This window comes from Rhododendron vialii, chromosome 7a (assembly GCF_030253575.1).
Source record: "Rhododendron vialii isolate Sample 1 chromosome 7a, ASM3025357v1".
NCBI lineage: Eukaryota > Viridiplantae > Streptophyta > Magnoliopsida > Ericales > Ericaceae > Rhododendron > Rhododendron vialii.
Genome location: NC_080563.1, coordinates 16,788,599 through 16,805,396, shown reverse-complemented (window position 1 = coordinate 16,805,396; position 16,798 = coordinate 16,788,599). Strand labels below are relative to the sequence as shown.

Below are 16,798 nucleotides of genomic sequence, written 5' to 3'. Positions count from 1 at the left end.
AGATGAAGGGTGAGTTTTTATTTATCAAAAAACAAAAGTCAAGTTTTTTGTTACTGCAATATATATGCTATGGTATTGACTTTTTATTTGAAATCGAAATGTGAAGCATTCATTATCATGGGAAAAAACCTTCAAGCAAGGGTTTAGTTGGTACTTAAATTATTTTTACTGTGACAGTTAATGAAAAAAACTTCAAGCAATGGTATAGTTGGTACTTAAAAACTTTAAGAACTATTGTATTGCAGAAGAAGTAGTAAAGAAGCTTTGGATGTTTCGGTGTTTAGAAACAAAGGAGCCGCACTACTTTATATAATCGAAGAGGAGCCTTTTCATTGAATACGAGAATTCAATAGGGGGAGCCTACCCATTCAATAGGACCAATTCAATATTCATATTGAATATAGGGAATTGAATACGGGGAATTCAATTTCTAGAGAAAAACTGTTATAGTCATTAATCCAGCAATTGATTTCATAATCAAATCATGGGTTTTATTATGGGCATTCAACCTAACGTTAATCAGCCGAGCACAACTAATTTTGTGACTAGACCATCCAAACGTGAATGGTACAGACCCAATAAAGCACAATCAATTCCTAATCAATCTAGACTAGACCATAGACCACAAACCTTGAATCACAGGTTGCGGGCCCACAAATCCTAAGCTTCGGTCTCGGCCCTGGTCTAATTTAGGTGTTTGGTGACGGTGCACACGCATGTCATTTGGCTTTTTTAATTCCCATAATGAGACAATTTCTCGTTCATATCTTAATGTAATTTGTTCACTGTTGTTGGGCCCACCTCACATAGTATGGGTCCCACCAAATTCTCTTTGGTAAATTTTAATTTTCCAACAATCCCCCACATGAATGAAATTGGTGAAAATCGACTCGGAAGACAGAGCTGACATGAGAGAGAGTACAACGGAAAAACCCCGCATAGGATAGGTATCTTTTGGCCTTGAACCTTCCCTTGTGAAGACCTATCGGATTTACTGGCTGACCAGTGAACATGATGTCTTGAATTGTTTTGCCATTTGTATAAACCAAGACAATAGGCCTCACACGGAACTTCTCCAAAAACTGTTTAGTTCTCACTGTTGGGTTCGTTTTGGCCATGACACCCCTTCCTGGTTCTACAAGTATTTTCTCGAGAATTTTGCCTTTCTAAATTCTTAGAGAAACGGCCCCATTTCATACTCACATAAGTGACCTTCTTATAAAGGGTATCCTGTTATAGCCTGCTTGGCATTCCAGCGCATAAGAGTCATTAAAAGCTAACGCTTAACTTATTTTCATTTGCAATTATCACTGTTTTGCACCATAGGAATGAGCAAGAGAGCATGTCTCCACAGTGATCGTTCTCCATTACTCGCAAGTAGGTTGTCCCATTGAACCTAGATCTTGGGATCTCCAATCAGCTAGGTTGGGTTTCCTTCATGGTAACACAAACGTAGTAGGCTTTTGTCTCATTCCCTTCAATGCTTTCTTAACTAGCTCTTTGTTTAACCTTTTGGTTAGCGGATCTGCAATGTTGTCCTTTGACTTCACATAGTCAACAGTAACAACGCCAGTTGCGAGTAATTGTCTAATGGTATTGTGTCTATGATAGATATGCCTAGACTTACCATTATACATATTACTTTGTGTCTTTCTTATTGCTGATTGACTACTATCGCAATGGATGCAAATTGCTGGCATAGGTTTCGACCATCTTGGAATACCTTCTAGAAAATGGCGTAGCCATTCCGCCTCTTTAGTTGCTTTATCTAAAGCAATGAATTCAGATTCCATCATAGAACGTGCTATACATGTCTGTTTTGAAAATTTCCAAGAGACGACGACATCACCAAATGTAAAGGCATATCCACTCGTGGATTTCGAGTCTTTCATATCTGATATCCAGTTTGCATCACAGTACCCTTCTAGTACTGCCGGATATCTGGTGTAGTGCAGTCCCAAATCACGAGAATGCCTTAAATAGCGTAGTACTCTCACTATCGCCTTCTAGTGGTCATGCCGTGAATTACTTATGTATCTACTAAGTCTGCTAACTGAATAGGCTATGTCGGGCCTTATACAACTCATCAGGCACATTAGACTCCCAATTATCCGAGAATACTCCAATTGGGATACCCCTACCCCCATATTCTTGGATATGTGGAGATTAGCATCCACAGGAGTCTTTGCTATATTCGTATCAGACTTGCTAAACTTGTAGAGACCCATATTTATTTTATCAAATGTTAATATTTTATAAATGTATGATTTTTGAGAAAGAAAGCAAAAGAATAGTATTTATGTGGTCTGGGGCTAAAGTGGTAGAATTAATTGTGGAAGGGTGCAAGTGTGATTTATGGATGTGTGGGTATATATAGGAGGGTGAGGGAGTAGAGAATCATTTTCTCCTCCCATCCCCCTCACGTCTCTCTCTCTATCTTTTGGCCTCTCCAAATTTCACTCAAAACTACCTTCTATCCTTCATCCTCTACTTGTATTGTGGCTCGTATTCCGTTGGTGTGAGCTCGGAAGAGGTATATTGCGCTCGTTATCAATTTTCGGAGGCTAAGGCTCGTAACTTTTGGGGATTTCGTGTTTCAACTCCGAGGTAGGGATTCTACTTCTCAATATATGTAAAAGAAGTGTTTTCTAGCCTTGAATTTGTGTCTATGGTTGTTGTTGTTGTGGTTGAATCCTTCAAAATCTACAGAAAATCTGCTCGTAACATCACCGTATCGATACCATAAGAAAACAGAAGCTTCAGAATTTTCTGATTTGATCACTGTATTGATACCACCATTTTAGCTATATTGATACAAGGAGCTTATAGACAGTTTTTGCCATTTTGTTCTAAACTTCATCGTTTTGATCCCCGATCACTTCTAACTTGTTCTAAGCACTTTCGAATCACCCCATTACATGATTAATCGTGTTCGTTGAGTTCATGGAATATCTTTGCTTTTTTTCCTTGTTCGGTAGAATTTTACTTTGAATACCCCTTGAACCACGATTAGAATGAAATGACACATTATGTGAGTATGAGATTCTTGGACACTTTTGGACACAACGAGAACATTCGGGGCCCATCGACGGGTGGGTGCTTAGCAGGGGGTATCGGGATCCCTTAATTGGCCTGGCACGAGCAAAAGCTCGTATTGGTTATACTCAGGACCTAACGAAGGGTATAGTGCTTGACAGGGGGTATCGAGATCCCTTAATTGGCCCGACAGGAGCTTTGGCTCATGACACATATGACGAAAGGATATTGGACACGTGACAGAAGGAAATGGTTCGAAGTTTGAGTTGCTTTATGATCATTTAATAGTTATTGAGCTCATTGCCTTATGATTGTTGATTGTCCTACGATCTTTGTTCGTGTTCCTATCTTGACTTCACCCTAGCATTTCATTTGAATGTAATGTTAGTGTAGAGTTTCCTACTGGGCTAGTGTGACTTAAGCCTTATATTATTTTCAGGTACTGACATGGGACAATAGCTTGCATGATTGTATGGTTGATGTGGACACACTTTTGGAAAGCTAACAACGAGAAGTTACTTATCCATCTTTATAAATCTCTTTTGGAAGATGTGTTTGTAACTTTAATTGTAAATCCTTTGAATATGGAATATTGTAATCCTTAACTCTTTCAATACACAGTACTTAAGTTAATATGGGCCTCGGAGCCATGGATGTAATATTTTGGGAACTATTGGATGTTTGAAGTGTGATTATGAAAATGAGAATTATTTTGGGGATCGTATAGATTATTGGGAAGTTTTAATTATGGAAACCATTTATACCTATGTTGAAAATCGAGCGTGTGACAGAACTTCTCAGGAATCTTATTGACATAATGAGACTGAGATAGTGCAAGTCCATCAGATGTTCTAGTGTGTTCTAGTGATTTTAACACCTAGTATTACATCTGCAAGACCCATATCTTTCATGTCAAACTTTGAGTTCAACTTCTTCTTGGTAGATTTGATAATCTTATCGTTACTACCAACAATGAGCATGTCATCAATGTAGAGACACAAAATGACGTACTTTTCGTCAGTGTCTTTGACATATACACATTTATCACAATCATTGATTGTAAAACCACTTGACATCGTAGCATTGTCAAATTTCTCATGCCATTGTTTCGGTGCTTGTACTAGACCATACAAAGATCTAACAAGTCTGCAAACTTTCCCTTTTTGACCTAGCGCGGAAAAACCCTCAGGTTGTTTCCATGTAGATTTTCTCATCTAAATTGCCATTTAGGAAAGCTGTCTTCACATCCATTTGATGTATCTCAAGATTTTGCAGAGCTGCAATTGCTATTATCATTTGAATGGATGTGATCCTGGTGACAGGAGAATAAGTATCAAAGTAGTCTAGGCCTTGTCTTATATCCGTTAATGACAAGCCTAACTTTATACTTATCTATTGATCCATTTGCCTTCATCTTCCCCTTAAAGATCCATTTGTAGCCCAAAGGCTTACTACTAAGAGGAAGATCCACCAATTCCCACGTAAGGTTTTGTAGGCTGGAATCAATTTCACTCTTAATAGCCTTTTTCCACAAAGGACCCTTAGGAGAGCTCACAGCTTCCTTGAATGTTCGAGGCTCACTTTCTAACAGATACGTTAGGAAGTCTAGACCAAAGGATGTTGATGTTCTAGCCCATTTTCTACGTCTAGTCTCAACATCGATCACCCTCTTCCTCTTGGTCTTGACTGCTTTCATGTGCAGTCTCGAAGGTCTACTTTACGAAACTCGACTAGTACGTCGCATTCCTAGATTCCATGATACTGTTCTTGTAAATATCCAGTATTTTAGATTTTTACACAAGAGATTGATAGGCAATACTGTTATGTGCGTAACCAATGAACAAAATCAACAATTCTCGGCCCTATCTTCTCCATTTTTTAGGTGGAGGTACAGTTACCATTGCGAGACACCCCCACATTCGAAGGCAACTGTAAATCACACATCTCAGTGTGGATTAAATCCAATGCCTCAGTACTTCTTTCAACTCATTGATAAGAAGTCTTTGTCACTTGGACCCTCACAAAGCAATCACTTGCCTATCCTGCTCATTCCCTAAATGAGAGAAACTTGTTCCCGCAGGAACCACTTGTTGGCACCCCAAACAACTGTGGTCACAACACTTGGGACAATACCATCACAAGTATTCCCATGGTTGGAGCCATTTTTGCAAGCACTTGGTCCAACAGAGCCGAGTACAGAAAATTGTATCCACCGAGCAGATCAAACATAGGACCGAGGCTGAGCAATGTTAAGACCAAAGCTGAGTAGACCACTCCAGAGGCCAAACGATCCATGATCCAAGGCCGAGTCGCGCACGACTAACCATGGCCAAAGCCAGACAATTTACCAATAATCCGTGATCTAGTCGCGCACGACTGATCGAGGCCGAAGCCATACAGTTTTACCCCAAAGCCAATTCGAGGTCGAGTCGAACACAACTGACCGAGGCCATAGCCCAATAGTTTTTTTTCCTTTTTCTCCAACCTAGACTGGTTCATGCTCTAAAGCCGAACATAGATCTCATTTTCCTAAACATGGAAAATAGTTTTTCTTTTTCATTCCGTGCAAACAGAGCACCATACCAAATACCCAATGATAAGCTACTGTCTTTAATAACCGAATAAAAGCCTATCGGTTTGTTTTCCCAGAAAGCATAATGTTACCACATACTCGAAAACGGTTCAAAACTCACACCCAACAGGAAATTTGTTTCAGCACACAGTGAATGAAGAAGCTTACGTTACCTAACAATTGTTAACCACCGATACAAACTAGAATAAAACCATGTATTAGATGCACCAAATAAATTGTAGTTTTTGTCTTTGGCTACTGATTTTGTCACTCCTTTTTTTGTTAACGTCACTCTCCTGCAAGTGTATTATTGGTGCAAAAATACACTTGCAGAGGAGTGGCGTTAACAAAAAAGAGAATGGAAAAATTATTTCCCTTGCCTTTGCTCAAAAACCCCTTTACTGTTACAAAATTGGTCCGAATTTGTAATAACAACCGAACTTAATTTTCTTTTCAAAACTCGATCAGTTGCCATTTCACAAGAGGCCTTGTGTTATACAACATTGTTGTAACAGTGGAGCAATATCTCATATATAACCCAACTAATCTCTCATTCCAAATTAAATGTACAACAACTTGCATAAGAAATTAATCCATGAATCAACAAACAAATTAAGTTAAAACATGCGTTTAACTCTCTAGGTGACTGTTGGGTGTCATATTTTTGTACATGCAATCCCATCATCAAAAAGAACCATTATTAATATCAATCAATGCATCATTAATTTTCTATTTTGTTTCCCTAGCTTTTCTCCGACGGAAAAAAATAGAATTTATTGACCATCATAAGAATGATTCCCACGTTTTCTTTTCCCAATGTATAAATGCATGTCAAGTGGTTCCAAAGCACATGCATATGAATATCCAATTCATGTTAGGGCAGTAGCACAAATAATCAATGATAATTGACTACAACTATATATACCCAATTCATGGGGAATGCTTCAGTGGGAAAAATGAGCACACAGATTCCATATACAAGCTTAAGTTCCATACCAACAAGAATACTCGTTAGCCAGATTTTTTATCCCGGCCCACTTCCGGATATATCATAACTGTAATTCTACGGTCCCAACCTGTGAAATCAATCACCAAACACTTCCACCCACAAAAAGTAAGTCCGGATGTGCCTGGAAATAAAATTAGGACTCATGCTAATAATTCAATCAATATATACTGCCTTAGAACCCAAACGGCAGAACTAAAAATGATTTTTCCAACTAACACATCATACTGACCATACCGAAAATCAGAATGTAGCACCGATTAAAAATACTATGGGTAGGACTCATATCCCAAAAATGAGTCAGTAGATTAGCAAAAATGAGTTTTGCTCTTCCAAATCAGAATCCTTTTATAAAATTCCACTCACTGAAGTACCCAATTATAACAGCCAATCTAGCACAGTAAAATGATAAACGAGCAATTAACAAGAACCCTTCTACGGACTCGAACCCAAGCGTCAAATACTGATAACAAAACACAGAATTTCTCTTTCAAAACCGAGAGTTCAAACAATATTAAACCGAAATATTATCTGCATGTATAAGTCCAAATCTGCTCGTAACCAGAAATCATTTTCTAAAACAGAATATACCTGTTTGCCAAAAAACTGTTTTCCAGAAAAATCAAAAAATTTGTCTTAAGATTGTAAGAAAAACATAGTGCAGAAAACAGTAATTGATTGTACTAATTTCTGAAAATTTACAATCAAACAGAACATTACATGGGGAATTACAGAATATGTATCGTAAACTGTAATTAAGGGTGTTAGAAACTGCAAACCGAGACCCGTTTTGTACAACGGTGCCCTTAAGACAAATTCGCTGCCTCACCGGTGCTGGAGGTTGTGTCAGTATTTGTCTCCCAGGGTTGACTCGGTTTCCACTCAGCCGTCATAGACTACCTGTCGAACTAACTTGTGTATGTACTCTCTCTCTCTCGAAAAGAAATATTGTATTGCAGAAGAAGTAGTAAAGAAGCTCTGGATGTTTTTCGGTGTTAAGAAACAAAGGAGCCGCACTCCTTTATAGAATCGAGGAGGAGCCTTCTCATTGAATACGAGAATTCAATAGGGGAAGCCTGCCCATTCAATAGGGTCAATTCAATATTCATATTGAATATAGGAAATTGAATACGGGGAATTCAATTTCTAGAAAAAAAACTGCTACAGTCATTAATCCAGCAATTGATTCCATAATCAAATCGTGGGTTTTATTCTGGACATTCAACCAACATTAATCAGCCGCGCATATGCAACTAAATTTGTAATTGGACCATCCAAAAGCGAATGGTATTGACCCAATAAAGCACAATTAATTCCAAATCAATCTAGACTAGACCATAGACCACAGACCTCGAATCACATGTCGCGGACCCACGAATCCTAAGCTCCGGCCCCGGCCCCGGTCTAATTTAGGTGTTTGGTGATGGTGCGCACACACGTCATTTGGCTTTTTCAATTCCCATAATGAGACAATTTCTCATTCATATCTTAATGGAATTTGTTTATTGTTGTTGGGCCCACCTCACGTGGTGTGGGTCCCACCAAATTCTCTTTGGTAAAATTCTATTTTCGAATAGTTAGTTCTTCACTCCCCCTTTCAAGGGAGAGCCACGGGAGGTGTTCGGCTCCCGTGGTAACTACTAACCCTCTAACTTCTACTAACATCCAATCGTCTGGCAAGAAAAAAAAAACATGGGACTTGTAGTGGACAGATCGGAGAAGGCTTTAGGCCTGGGAAACGGGCTTTGGGGCTCTAAAGAATGGAAAGTAACGAAAAGAAAGAGTATTCAGAGGCCTAATCAATGGAGTTCTACCAAATAAGAGCCCAAAAAAAAAAGCCCCATACATCATCTCTCAAAGGTGATAAGGTATGATCTGAAGGTCGTTTTTTACCATTAGACTACCAAAGGAACAAGAGATGGGAATATGATACTCAAAATAGTTAATCTACTACATTCAGTAAGTTTTTGCTTTATTGAATTAACAGGATGAATACGATCTAATCATCGAATGAAGTTACAGTGTTCTAATGCCTACATATACATATGCTTGTTATGAATCGACACACAAGGTACAGAATTTTGGGGTCATTGTGAAATAATAGAAGCACGAAAAAGAAATTTCATCTCACTATCGTGGTTCTATTGTTGAAGCTGTCAAATTATTCGTAGAACAATCTTGTAGCTCGCTTTCGGATGACATAATTGTGCGAGGGACGTTTCTTCCTGTGAAAAAAGCTGGTCTCGTAGGAGCAGGCAAAACCATCATTTCGTTATTAAGCATAGAAATAACATCCGACATTGTAGGTCTATCTGTTGCACCTTCTTGAACGCATAAAAGACCCACATGAATGATTCTCAGCAATTCATTTTCGGCACAAGAATCGCCGAGTATTGGATCCTTTAACTCCAATGCAGTCCCTTCTTTCCAGAGCTCCCATGCCTGTGGCAAATACCATTTTCATTTGTATACATCCAACTGAATGGGTTTCGCAAAATCTAGTAAAAGGATTAGTTAGACAAACTCACATAGCCAATCAGGTTGAGTGGACGGTTATCAGCGTTGTAGAAGCTAGTATTTCTTCTACCACTAACAATTTCCAGGATCAAGACTCCAAAACTGAAGACATCGGACTTCTCCGAGAAAGTTCCTTCCATGGCATATTCGGGAGACATGTAACCACTGTATCGCATAAATAAAGGAACAACTTCAGTGTAAGATGCCAATAAGATAGAGTTACATAATATAGAGTTTTTTCACTTACTATGTTCCAACAACCCTATTAGTAACCGCTTCCGTCTCGTTCGGCTTGAAAATTCTTGCCATGCCAAAGTCAGATATCTTGGCGTTCATGTTTTCGTCTAACAATATATTACTAGCTTTCAAATCTCTATGTATTACCCTCATTCTCGAGTATTTGTGAAGGTAAAGAAGCCCTTGAGCAATCTCATCTATGATAATCATACGCATCTTCCAGTCTAGGAGCTCCCTTTTAGTAGAATCTGTTCAGAAATAAGACAAAGAATATTAGCTACGTACTTAGTAGAGCACATGTTGTCTTAAGAATGATAATCATAATTTGTAAATCAAAAAAATACTGAGAAAACAGTTGAAATTTTACGAACCAAAGATGAACGAATCCAGGCTCTTGTTTGGCAAATATTCATAAACTAACATCTTTTCTTCTCCATGAATGCAACACCCCAAAACCCGAACGAGATTCTTGTGCTGGAGTTTGGCAATAAGTATGAGTTCATTCTTGAACTCCACGAGCCCTTGACCTGATGTTCTCGAAAGTCTCTTGACTGCTATTTCTTGCCCCTCTTGTAAGGTTCCCTATTAATTCAAATTATGTACGGATGATTTGCATAACATTGTAATGTTCCCTATTCAAATTAGTCACTAAAGATTCGGCATTACCTTGTAAACAGGTCCAAAACCACCCTGACCAAGCTTATTTTCTCGCGAGAAGTTACTTGTAGCCTCAACAATGGATGCAAAGCTAAGCATCTTCAAGTCATGATGACCTTCTGTACCATCGTTGTCTATGTGATGAACGTTGTTAAAGCTATCAGTAGGTATCAACTCTTGTAAGTACTCTTTTCGCCTCTTCTTCTCTTCTCCTGCAGACAATATTTTCAGCCCAACTTAACCATTGACTTGCATATTCATCATGTTCATCTATTATAAGACAATATACCTTCGAATCTTCGCTTTCTGATTCTTAGACATGAAAAGATGCCCACAATGAGCATAAGAAGAGAAATTATCACTGCAATGACTATCCATATCCACGTTTTTCCTGCACAAATATCACTCAGTAGAAGTTTTTTTGTTTATCACTCAATCCATCTCTAAAAACTCGTATTGCTATAGTACCACTAGCATGCAGTTTGAGTAAATAAGCATGAATAGAAAACAAAATAGAGCAGTCACACAGATACACTGCATAAATCATACGTACCTGAGCGAAGATTGGTCAAGGAAATTGACTGTGAAAGGGGAGAATAACACGAACAGTCAATATCTGTAACCTTAGATCCCCTAAGTACCACTCGTTAGAGGGAAAGTCTACAATATCGTCCAAGGGTGCGGATTGATGACGTGTCTTGAGGATAATTCGGGCTAAATTCAAAACACCTCTCATAACATGTTGCCTATCTCATCCCTAGTAAGAGTATTAGCTCCAAAAAATGGTGCTATTTTGTGGTTGGCAATGCTATTGACAAAACAACAAAACATATTTTCATTTGTATTCCATTCGAGTTGTAATTTCTTTTAATATTTTCTAAGCGTAGTAGGATTAGAGTGGAAGGAATCATTATTTGTAATTGAATATATTAACCAAGTTTGGGTGGCTTAGATGAGCAATGTGGGATTAAGTCTAACACTCCTCCTCATGTGCAGCCCGGATGCACGTGGAGGTATGAATTGAAGAAATAAGAGATTTGACTCGGGCGACCCCTCACGTGCAGCTCGGATGCATGTGGAGGTATGAATTGATGAGTTGAGGCGATTGACTCGGGCGATAGAGACTTGACCACGCGAGGTGAGGCCACCGAAGACCTAGCTCTGATACCATGTTATATTTCTTGAAGGGTTCCAACCTAAAATCAATTGGCAATAGGTGTAGTAACCTCTAGAATATATTAACCAAGTTTGGGCGGCTTAGATGAGCAATGTGGGATTAAATCTAACACTAAACAAAAATACCACATCTACGAACCTTACAGAATCAATAAGGAAAAAAACCCCCAAGTCATGCCTTAAAAAAAAATACGAAATCGTCTCTGGTTTTACTATTAAAATCAATGATGCTTACAAGAATATGGGTATAGAATATGGTTAGATTATATATGTACAGAGAGAGACTTACGAAGAGCCGAAGCCACCGCTTAGGTTTGGATTAAAAGTCAAGGGACTTTTTTTTTTGTCTCTATTTTTATTTTTATTTTTTTTGTATTTGCTTGTTTTGTAACAAACTTTTTACCCCTATTAGTTCGTCTTGACGAGAGAATCGAAAAAGTAATTTTTTGTCTTTATTCAATACTTTTGGTATTTATTTGTTTTGCATCAAGCTTTTGAGATTTTTTTTTTGAACGGTTGTGACTTACTAATTTGTCTCAATCAGCAAAAAAGACATTCTCATTGACTTATTTTTTTTTGTTATTTTAAATAATTCTAAACATAACAAAAGTTTGATGCAAAATTAATAAATGCAAATTTTTTTTTCCCTTTCATTAGGGAATGCGAAAAAATAACCGAATAAGTGTGCATGCTTGTGTGGTTTGTAAAGATTTGGCTGGTTGCATTCTGTTTGAAAAAAAAAAAGGTTCGGCTGGTAAACGTGTGGAATGTGGACCCCATTTTCTAAATTTTTTTTGAAAATTTCTTACCTTGGAATAAAGAACGAGAGGGAGGGAAAAGTGGGAGGGCCCCCCTCCACGTGGATCATTGGCTGGTGGGTGGGAGTAAAATGTACAAAAGTGCTACATACATAACGGTTGTGTAAAACATAACACATAACCAATCTCTAGCCGTCCATTGGTGTAATAAATGGTCAGGATTTACTCAAACTTTTTCCTATAAAAATTAGACTTTTTCTTGGAAAAGTTTGTTTAAAATCTAGACCATCCAAATACATCTGGACAGTCAGAATTACCTACACAACCAATACAACGGTTATGCAAGTAGCATTTTTGGAGTAAAATACCAGTACATAGTGAAAAGCCAACCTATGGGAATTTTAGATTTGGGCTTTGTTTGGTTGTTTTAACTTCAATCCATATTGAACCTATTTTCAACCCATTTAAACTCATGTAAATATGGGTTTATATGCGTTCAACTCATACCAATCCATTATATAATATGGGCGGGTTAGGTTGGATTATAAATGGCGGATTGGGCGCGGGTTAAAAAAATATGGGTTAAGATTACCACCTCTATCTATCTCTATAGCCTTATAGTATCTCCAACCTTGACCCAAAATTTTAACCAAATTTGGGTAAAAATCCATTTTGAGTTAGGCTCACTCTAAGGTCATCAACAGTAGTATAACTAAAAATGGATAACCAAAAGTTAGTCACATTAGCTTTTGATTATTCATTTAAGAGGTTGCTAAACTTAAATGTTGAGATCCACAATGATCACTTTTAGTCCATAACTAAAATAAGGGGTCCATTACAATTTCACACACTCTCTCTCTCCCTCTTTTTCCTCCATTACATTTTTTTTTGGACAAAAACATTTCGAAAATATGGTTTTCTTCTTAGTGTTCTCTATCAAAACAACACCAAAACTTTTTTTTTTCCCTTCCTATTCCTGTAGCCTATCTAACCAAACTAATATCACAAATTCACCACTCTCTTAATCTTCCAAAAAAAAAATCAGATGCGTTCTTGAATTTAGAAAAGAATGTAAGATTCTTCATATACTCAACCATAGGGGAGGAACGAAAAAGGAATAAAATAGTAACGAAAAAGAAGAATGAAATATCTTAATCCGGCAACGATGGGTTGAATTGTATATAATCGAGAGATATGAGTTTCATTTTTAGAGGGAAAGAAAGAGAAACGGTTTGTGGGTGAAATGAAAAAAATATAGAGTAGGTGAAGAAGAGAAGAAGAAAATATTGGTTGAAACACGTGTGTATATAAATTTTGGAACCAGTTAACTTATGTGGTGTGAGGTTCACAAATTTTGATTATTGAAAAATGTTGTTAGTTTTGGTTATCCAAAATCCAAAATTTGATTATTTCTAAGGATGTTACTAAGTTTGATTATACTATTGTGAGCTATCTTTTATACCAATATTGTTAACTTTAATAACAATTGACTTTTAATTATACCATTGTGAATGGCCTAATGACAAAATGATCTTTTACCCAAAATATAGTAATTTTTAAGTATTCAATGGCAATAATATAAATAATAGAAGGAAATAAATTTAATTTGGGGTAGAGAGTGACTGTCTACCATGAAGAAAAAGAAGAAGAACTCGGTCCATCTACATAACCACTGCCAACCACCCAAACAGTCGACCACTTCCCACCGAATTCTAATCCATATATCCTAATTTCTTTTCCATCTGTAGGAACTCATTATGGCGGCAATGGCTGTGTGTGTGTGAGAGAGAGAGAGAGAGAGAGAGGGGTATCCAAGCTTGGGAAAGTTGACGTCATGCTCTCAGAATGGCATGGAAGGAGCCGTTAAAAAGAGAAAAGAACCATTGGAATATTGAGGAAAAAAATGCGGAGAGACTTGGGTTGTCTCTAATTTGGAGAAAGAAATGGGTAAAACCTAAAATGGAAAAGAATTTGTGTCAAAAATTGGAGAAGGTTTTTTGTGAATTTTATCCAAATTTTAAATTTAGATCTTAAAATGGATCAATGTTAGAGATGCTCTAAGATCCCCCAAGTGCCCCTCTTTGTATAGGCAAACCCGACTATGTGATTTCGTGTAAACGAAATACCCAATAATAGTATATCTATCATCCAACGGTGCAGAATGATGACGGGTCATGAGGATAATTCAAGCTAAATTCAAAACACCTCTCATAAGATGTTGCCTATCTCATCCCTAGTACACTAATCCCTAAATTTGTGTTGCCTTTCCAATTGTTGGATGACTTTCAATTAGGATCTTCTACGTACCTAAATTTCAGACCAGAAGCATGGATTCTGAAGCACTATATTGCCATCTACAACCGGGGGGGTGCTTTGTCAATTGCCTTATCCTCTCATCAATGGGTTTATTTGCCTAGCTAAATAGCATGCATCTATGAAAATCTAAAACATTGTTATTTAGTGTAATAGTGGGATTGATGTACATATATTCATTATGCGATTAACTTGAGCTATGACGGTATATAAAATTGGATACAGATAGGGGACATCGGTATTTCTAAGAAATAAAGATTAATTTGGGCATCAGGACATGGAAAATGGTATAAAATTTGAATGTATATTGATATTTGTCTTCAGACAACCTCAATAATGAAACCTAATGTTGATGCAGCATGGAATGGGCTGTTATTTGACTTCTTTTTTCACAAAATGGGTGGGTGGCAAAACAGGTGTTTAAGGCCTTTCCTTTATGTGCCCAGATGAGAAAACAAGAAAAAGGAGAAATGGGAATGTCGCTTGGCGTGTCCATCTTGTATCTGTGTCTGTGCTTAATAGGGTTTTATCGAGTTATATCATGTGTTGTTAAAAAGAATGCATTGTGTAACTTTTTACCCACCTCCGTTTGTTTTCAGGCGGATAACGTTTTCTGAGAGTTTATTTCATTGATGAACATATGACTATGAAATTTTACTTGCCTTTAGATGAACTTCCTTGAACCAGCACGTAAATCTTCGAATCATTCGGGTCGTCTGTGGAATACTCCAGCCTTCCTGTCCAAGTTTTACAACCTGTTCCATTGCTATTGAGTACCGTAAAAGCAACACAACTACAATTATTCCAGCACCTTTCCATACAATCACTAAGGCTTAGACTCGTATTCTCCTCATATTCACTAGTAGCAATGGTAGGCAAAAAATTCACTCTCTTCTCCTCAAACTTATCGTTACTACTCCGGCACCGAGGGAACTCCGAAGTCACACAATAGGATAGTACCGATTCGTACCCGTAACAAAAACCATCAGGCCCATATTCTCGACTATTAGCACCATCCCGAAGGTTACCCATCGGAGTCAATTCCCACATCCATAATCTTCCGTTAATAACACTAAAGGTTAAATACTCCTCATCATTGTTGGATACGACACTGAAGTTGCAATGGAACGGAGTCCACAGATCATTAAGAGTGGGCATGAATTCGAAAGCTTGATCTTTCAGTGGCCCACTGATCGAATATCTTTCTCCTCGTAGGTAAACGACTAACTGGCCCGAGTCTTGGGTGGGCTCCCAGCCCAACGTAAATGCCCCGGAAGCCGGGACATAGTCGCTGATCCAGGAAGTGAGAGTCCAGTTCTGCCCGGTTGCCGTGTTGAAACCAAGTTTCATCCCGGGCAAAAGGGTATTTGTGGGATTATCAAAACTCTGCCATAAACTCTGTTTCTCTGTTCTCAAAACAAGATTGCCCGAATCTTCTATTCTGGCGGTTGGGTTAGCCGCCTCTTGATTGGAGATGTTCACAACTATATTCCCTCCGCTGGTGATTTTTAAAATACCGGTGGTGTTATCGATCGTGAGGGCAGCAGCAACATTGTTGTTAAGGGGTGTGTTTGGATTGGCAACCCATACTTCCCTTCGTAGTTCATCGTCGGTGTACCATATTCCCAAGTAAGTGTAATTTGTTTCTGGGATAGTGAAGAATCCCAAGGTGAAATTTCCACCATCAGACTCGAGAAAACTGCCAGAATTCAACTCTTCTCCAGGTCCGATCGTGCTGATTCCAGCAGCAAGAGGAAAATCGAGTCCTCCTCGGCTACAGAGGAATGTGAAGATGAGAAAGAGAACTGGATTCATTGGGATTATTTTCTTGATAGCAAAGTTGTGTACGATTTCGCAATGGAATGTGGAAGAACGGAAGAAAATGTTTGTGTGGACTGATAAAATTTGAGAACTTTGATTTGAAAAGTATGATGCGTGTGGAGATTATTTGGGTCGGTTTTTGACTCTTGTGTGTTTGTAGAATCTTTCAAAGTAGACGATTCTACAAAGTAGACAAGCATATGACATTAATGGTAATAGATAATTTTGTAAACGAAATTATCAAATTTTATGCTTTTGTATTTGAAATCAAATTTAGACAATATTTATTAAAAATATGAATCTTTTAACTTATTTGGAAGAAATTTTTTCCAATTTGATTTTTTGCAATATATCTTGTGAAGACACAAAAAAAAAAATCAAATATTTGTCAGAAAATTTTCAAAAAGTTAAGTTTATGGCTCATCACGATCAATATTTAAATAAAATGAAAAATTTATAGGCTGACAAATTTTTTTCTAGTTTAATTGGAGAGCTTAGTGATAAGAATACAATATTGTATATTTTTGTACTTAATCTCTCACATTTATCATATTATTATGTTTACAATTAAATATTTTATATGATATTGCGCGTAAAGTATGTTTCTTTTGATTTCAGATAATCCAAAATAAATTGTACCAGTTAACACCCAAATTTGACTAGCTCCGAGTCCTGATCGGACGCCGGTAAAAGAGTAGACAAGAG

At 37.6% G+C, this 16,798-nt stretch overlaps 1 protein-coding gene across 2 annotated transcripts; it reads right to left on the bottom strand.

The window, feature by feature from the left end:
• Positions 1-8,565: 8,565 nt before the first annotated feature.
• LOC131333797 (receptor-like serine/threonine-protein kinase SD1-7) lies at positions 8,566-16,264 on the bottom strand. 2 transcript variants are annotated; one of them, XM_058368554.1, is made up of 7 exons: positions 14,935-16,264; positions 10,315-10,416; positions 10,035-10,237; positions 9,740-9,950; positions 9,379-9,616; positions 9,143-9,296; positions 8,566-9,056 (listed from the first exon to the last, which is right to left on the bottom strand). In XM_058368554.1, the coding sequence occupies exons 1-7, from the start codon at positions 16,085-16,087 to the stop codon at positions 8,745-8,747; spliced, it is 2,373 nt and encodes a 790-aa protein (XP_058224537.1). In that variant the 5' UTR covers positions 16,088-16,264; the 3' UTR covers positions 8,566-8,744. The 2 variants fall into 2 exon arrangements, with proteins under 2 accessions (XP_058224537.1, XP_058224538.1); XM_058368555.1 differs by lacking the exons at positions 9,740-9,950; positions 10,315-10,416; positions 14,935-16,264 and having other exon boundaries at positions 10,035-10,171.
• Positions 16,265-16,798: the final 534 nt, after the last annotated feature.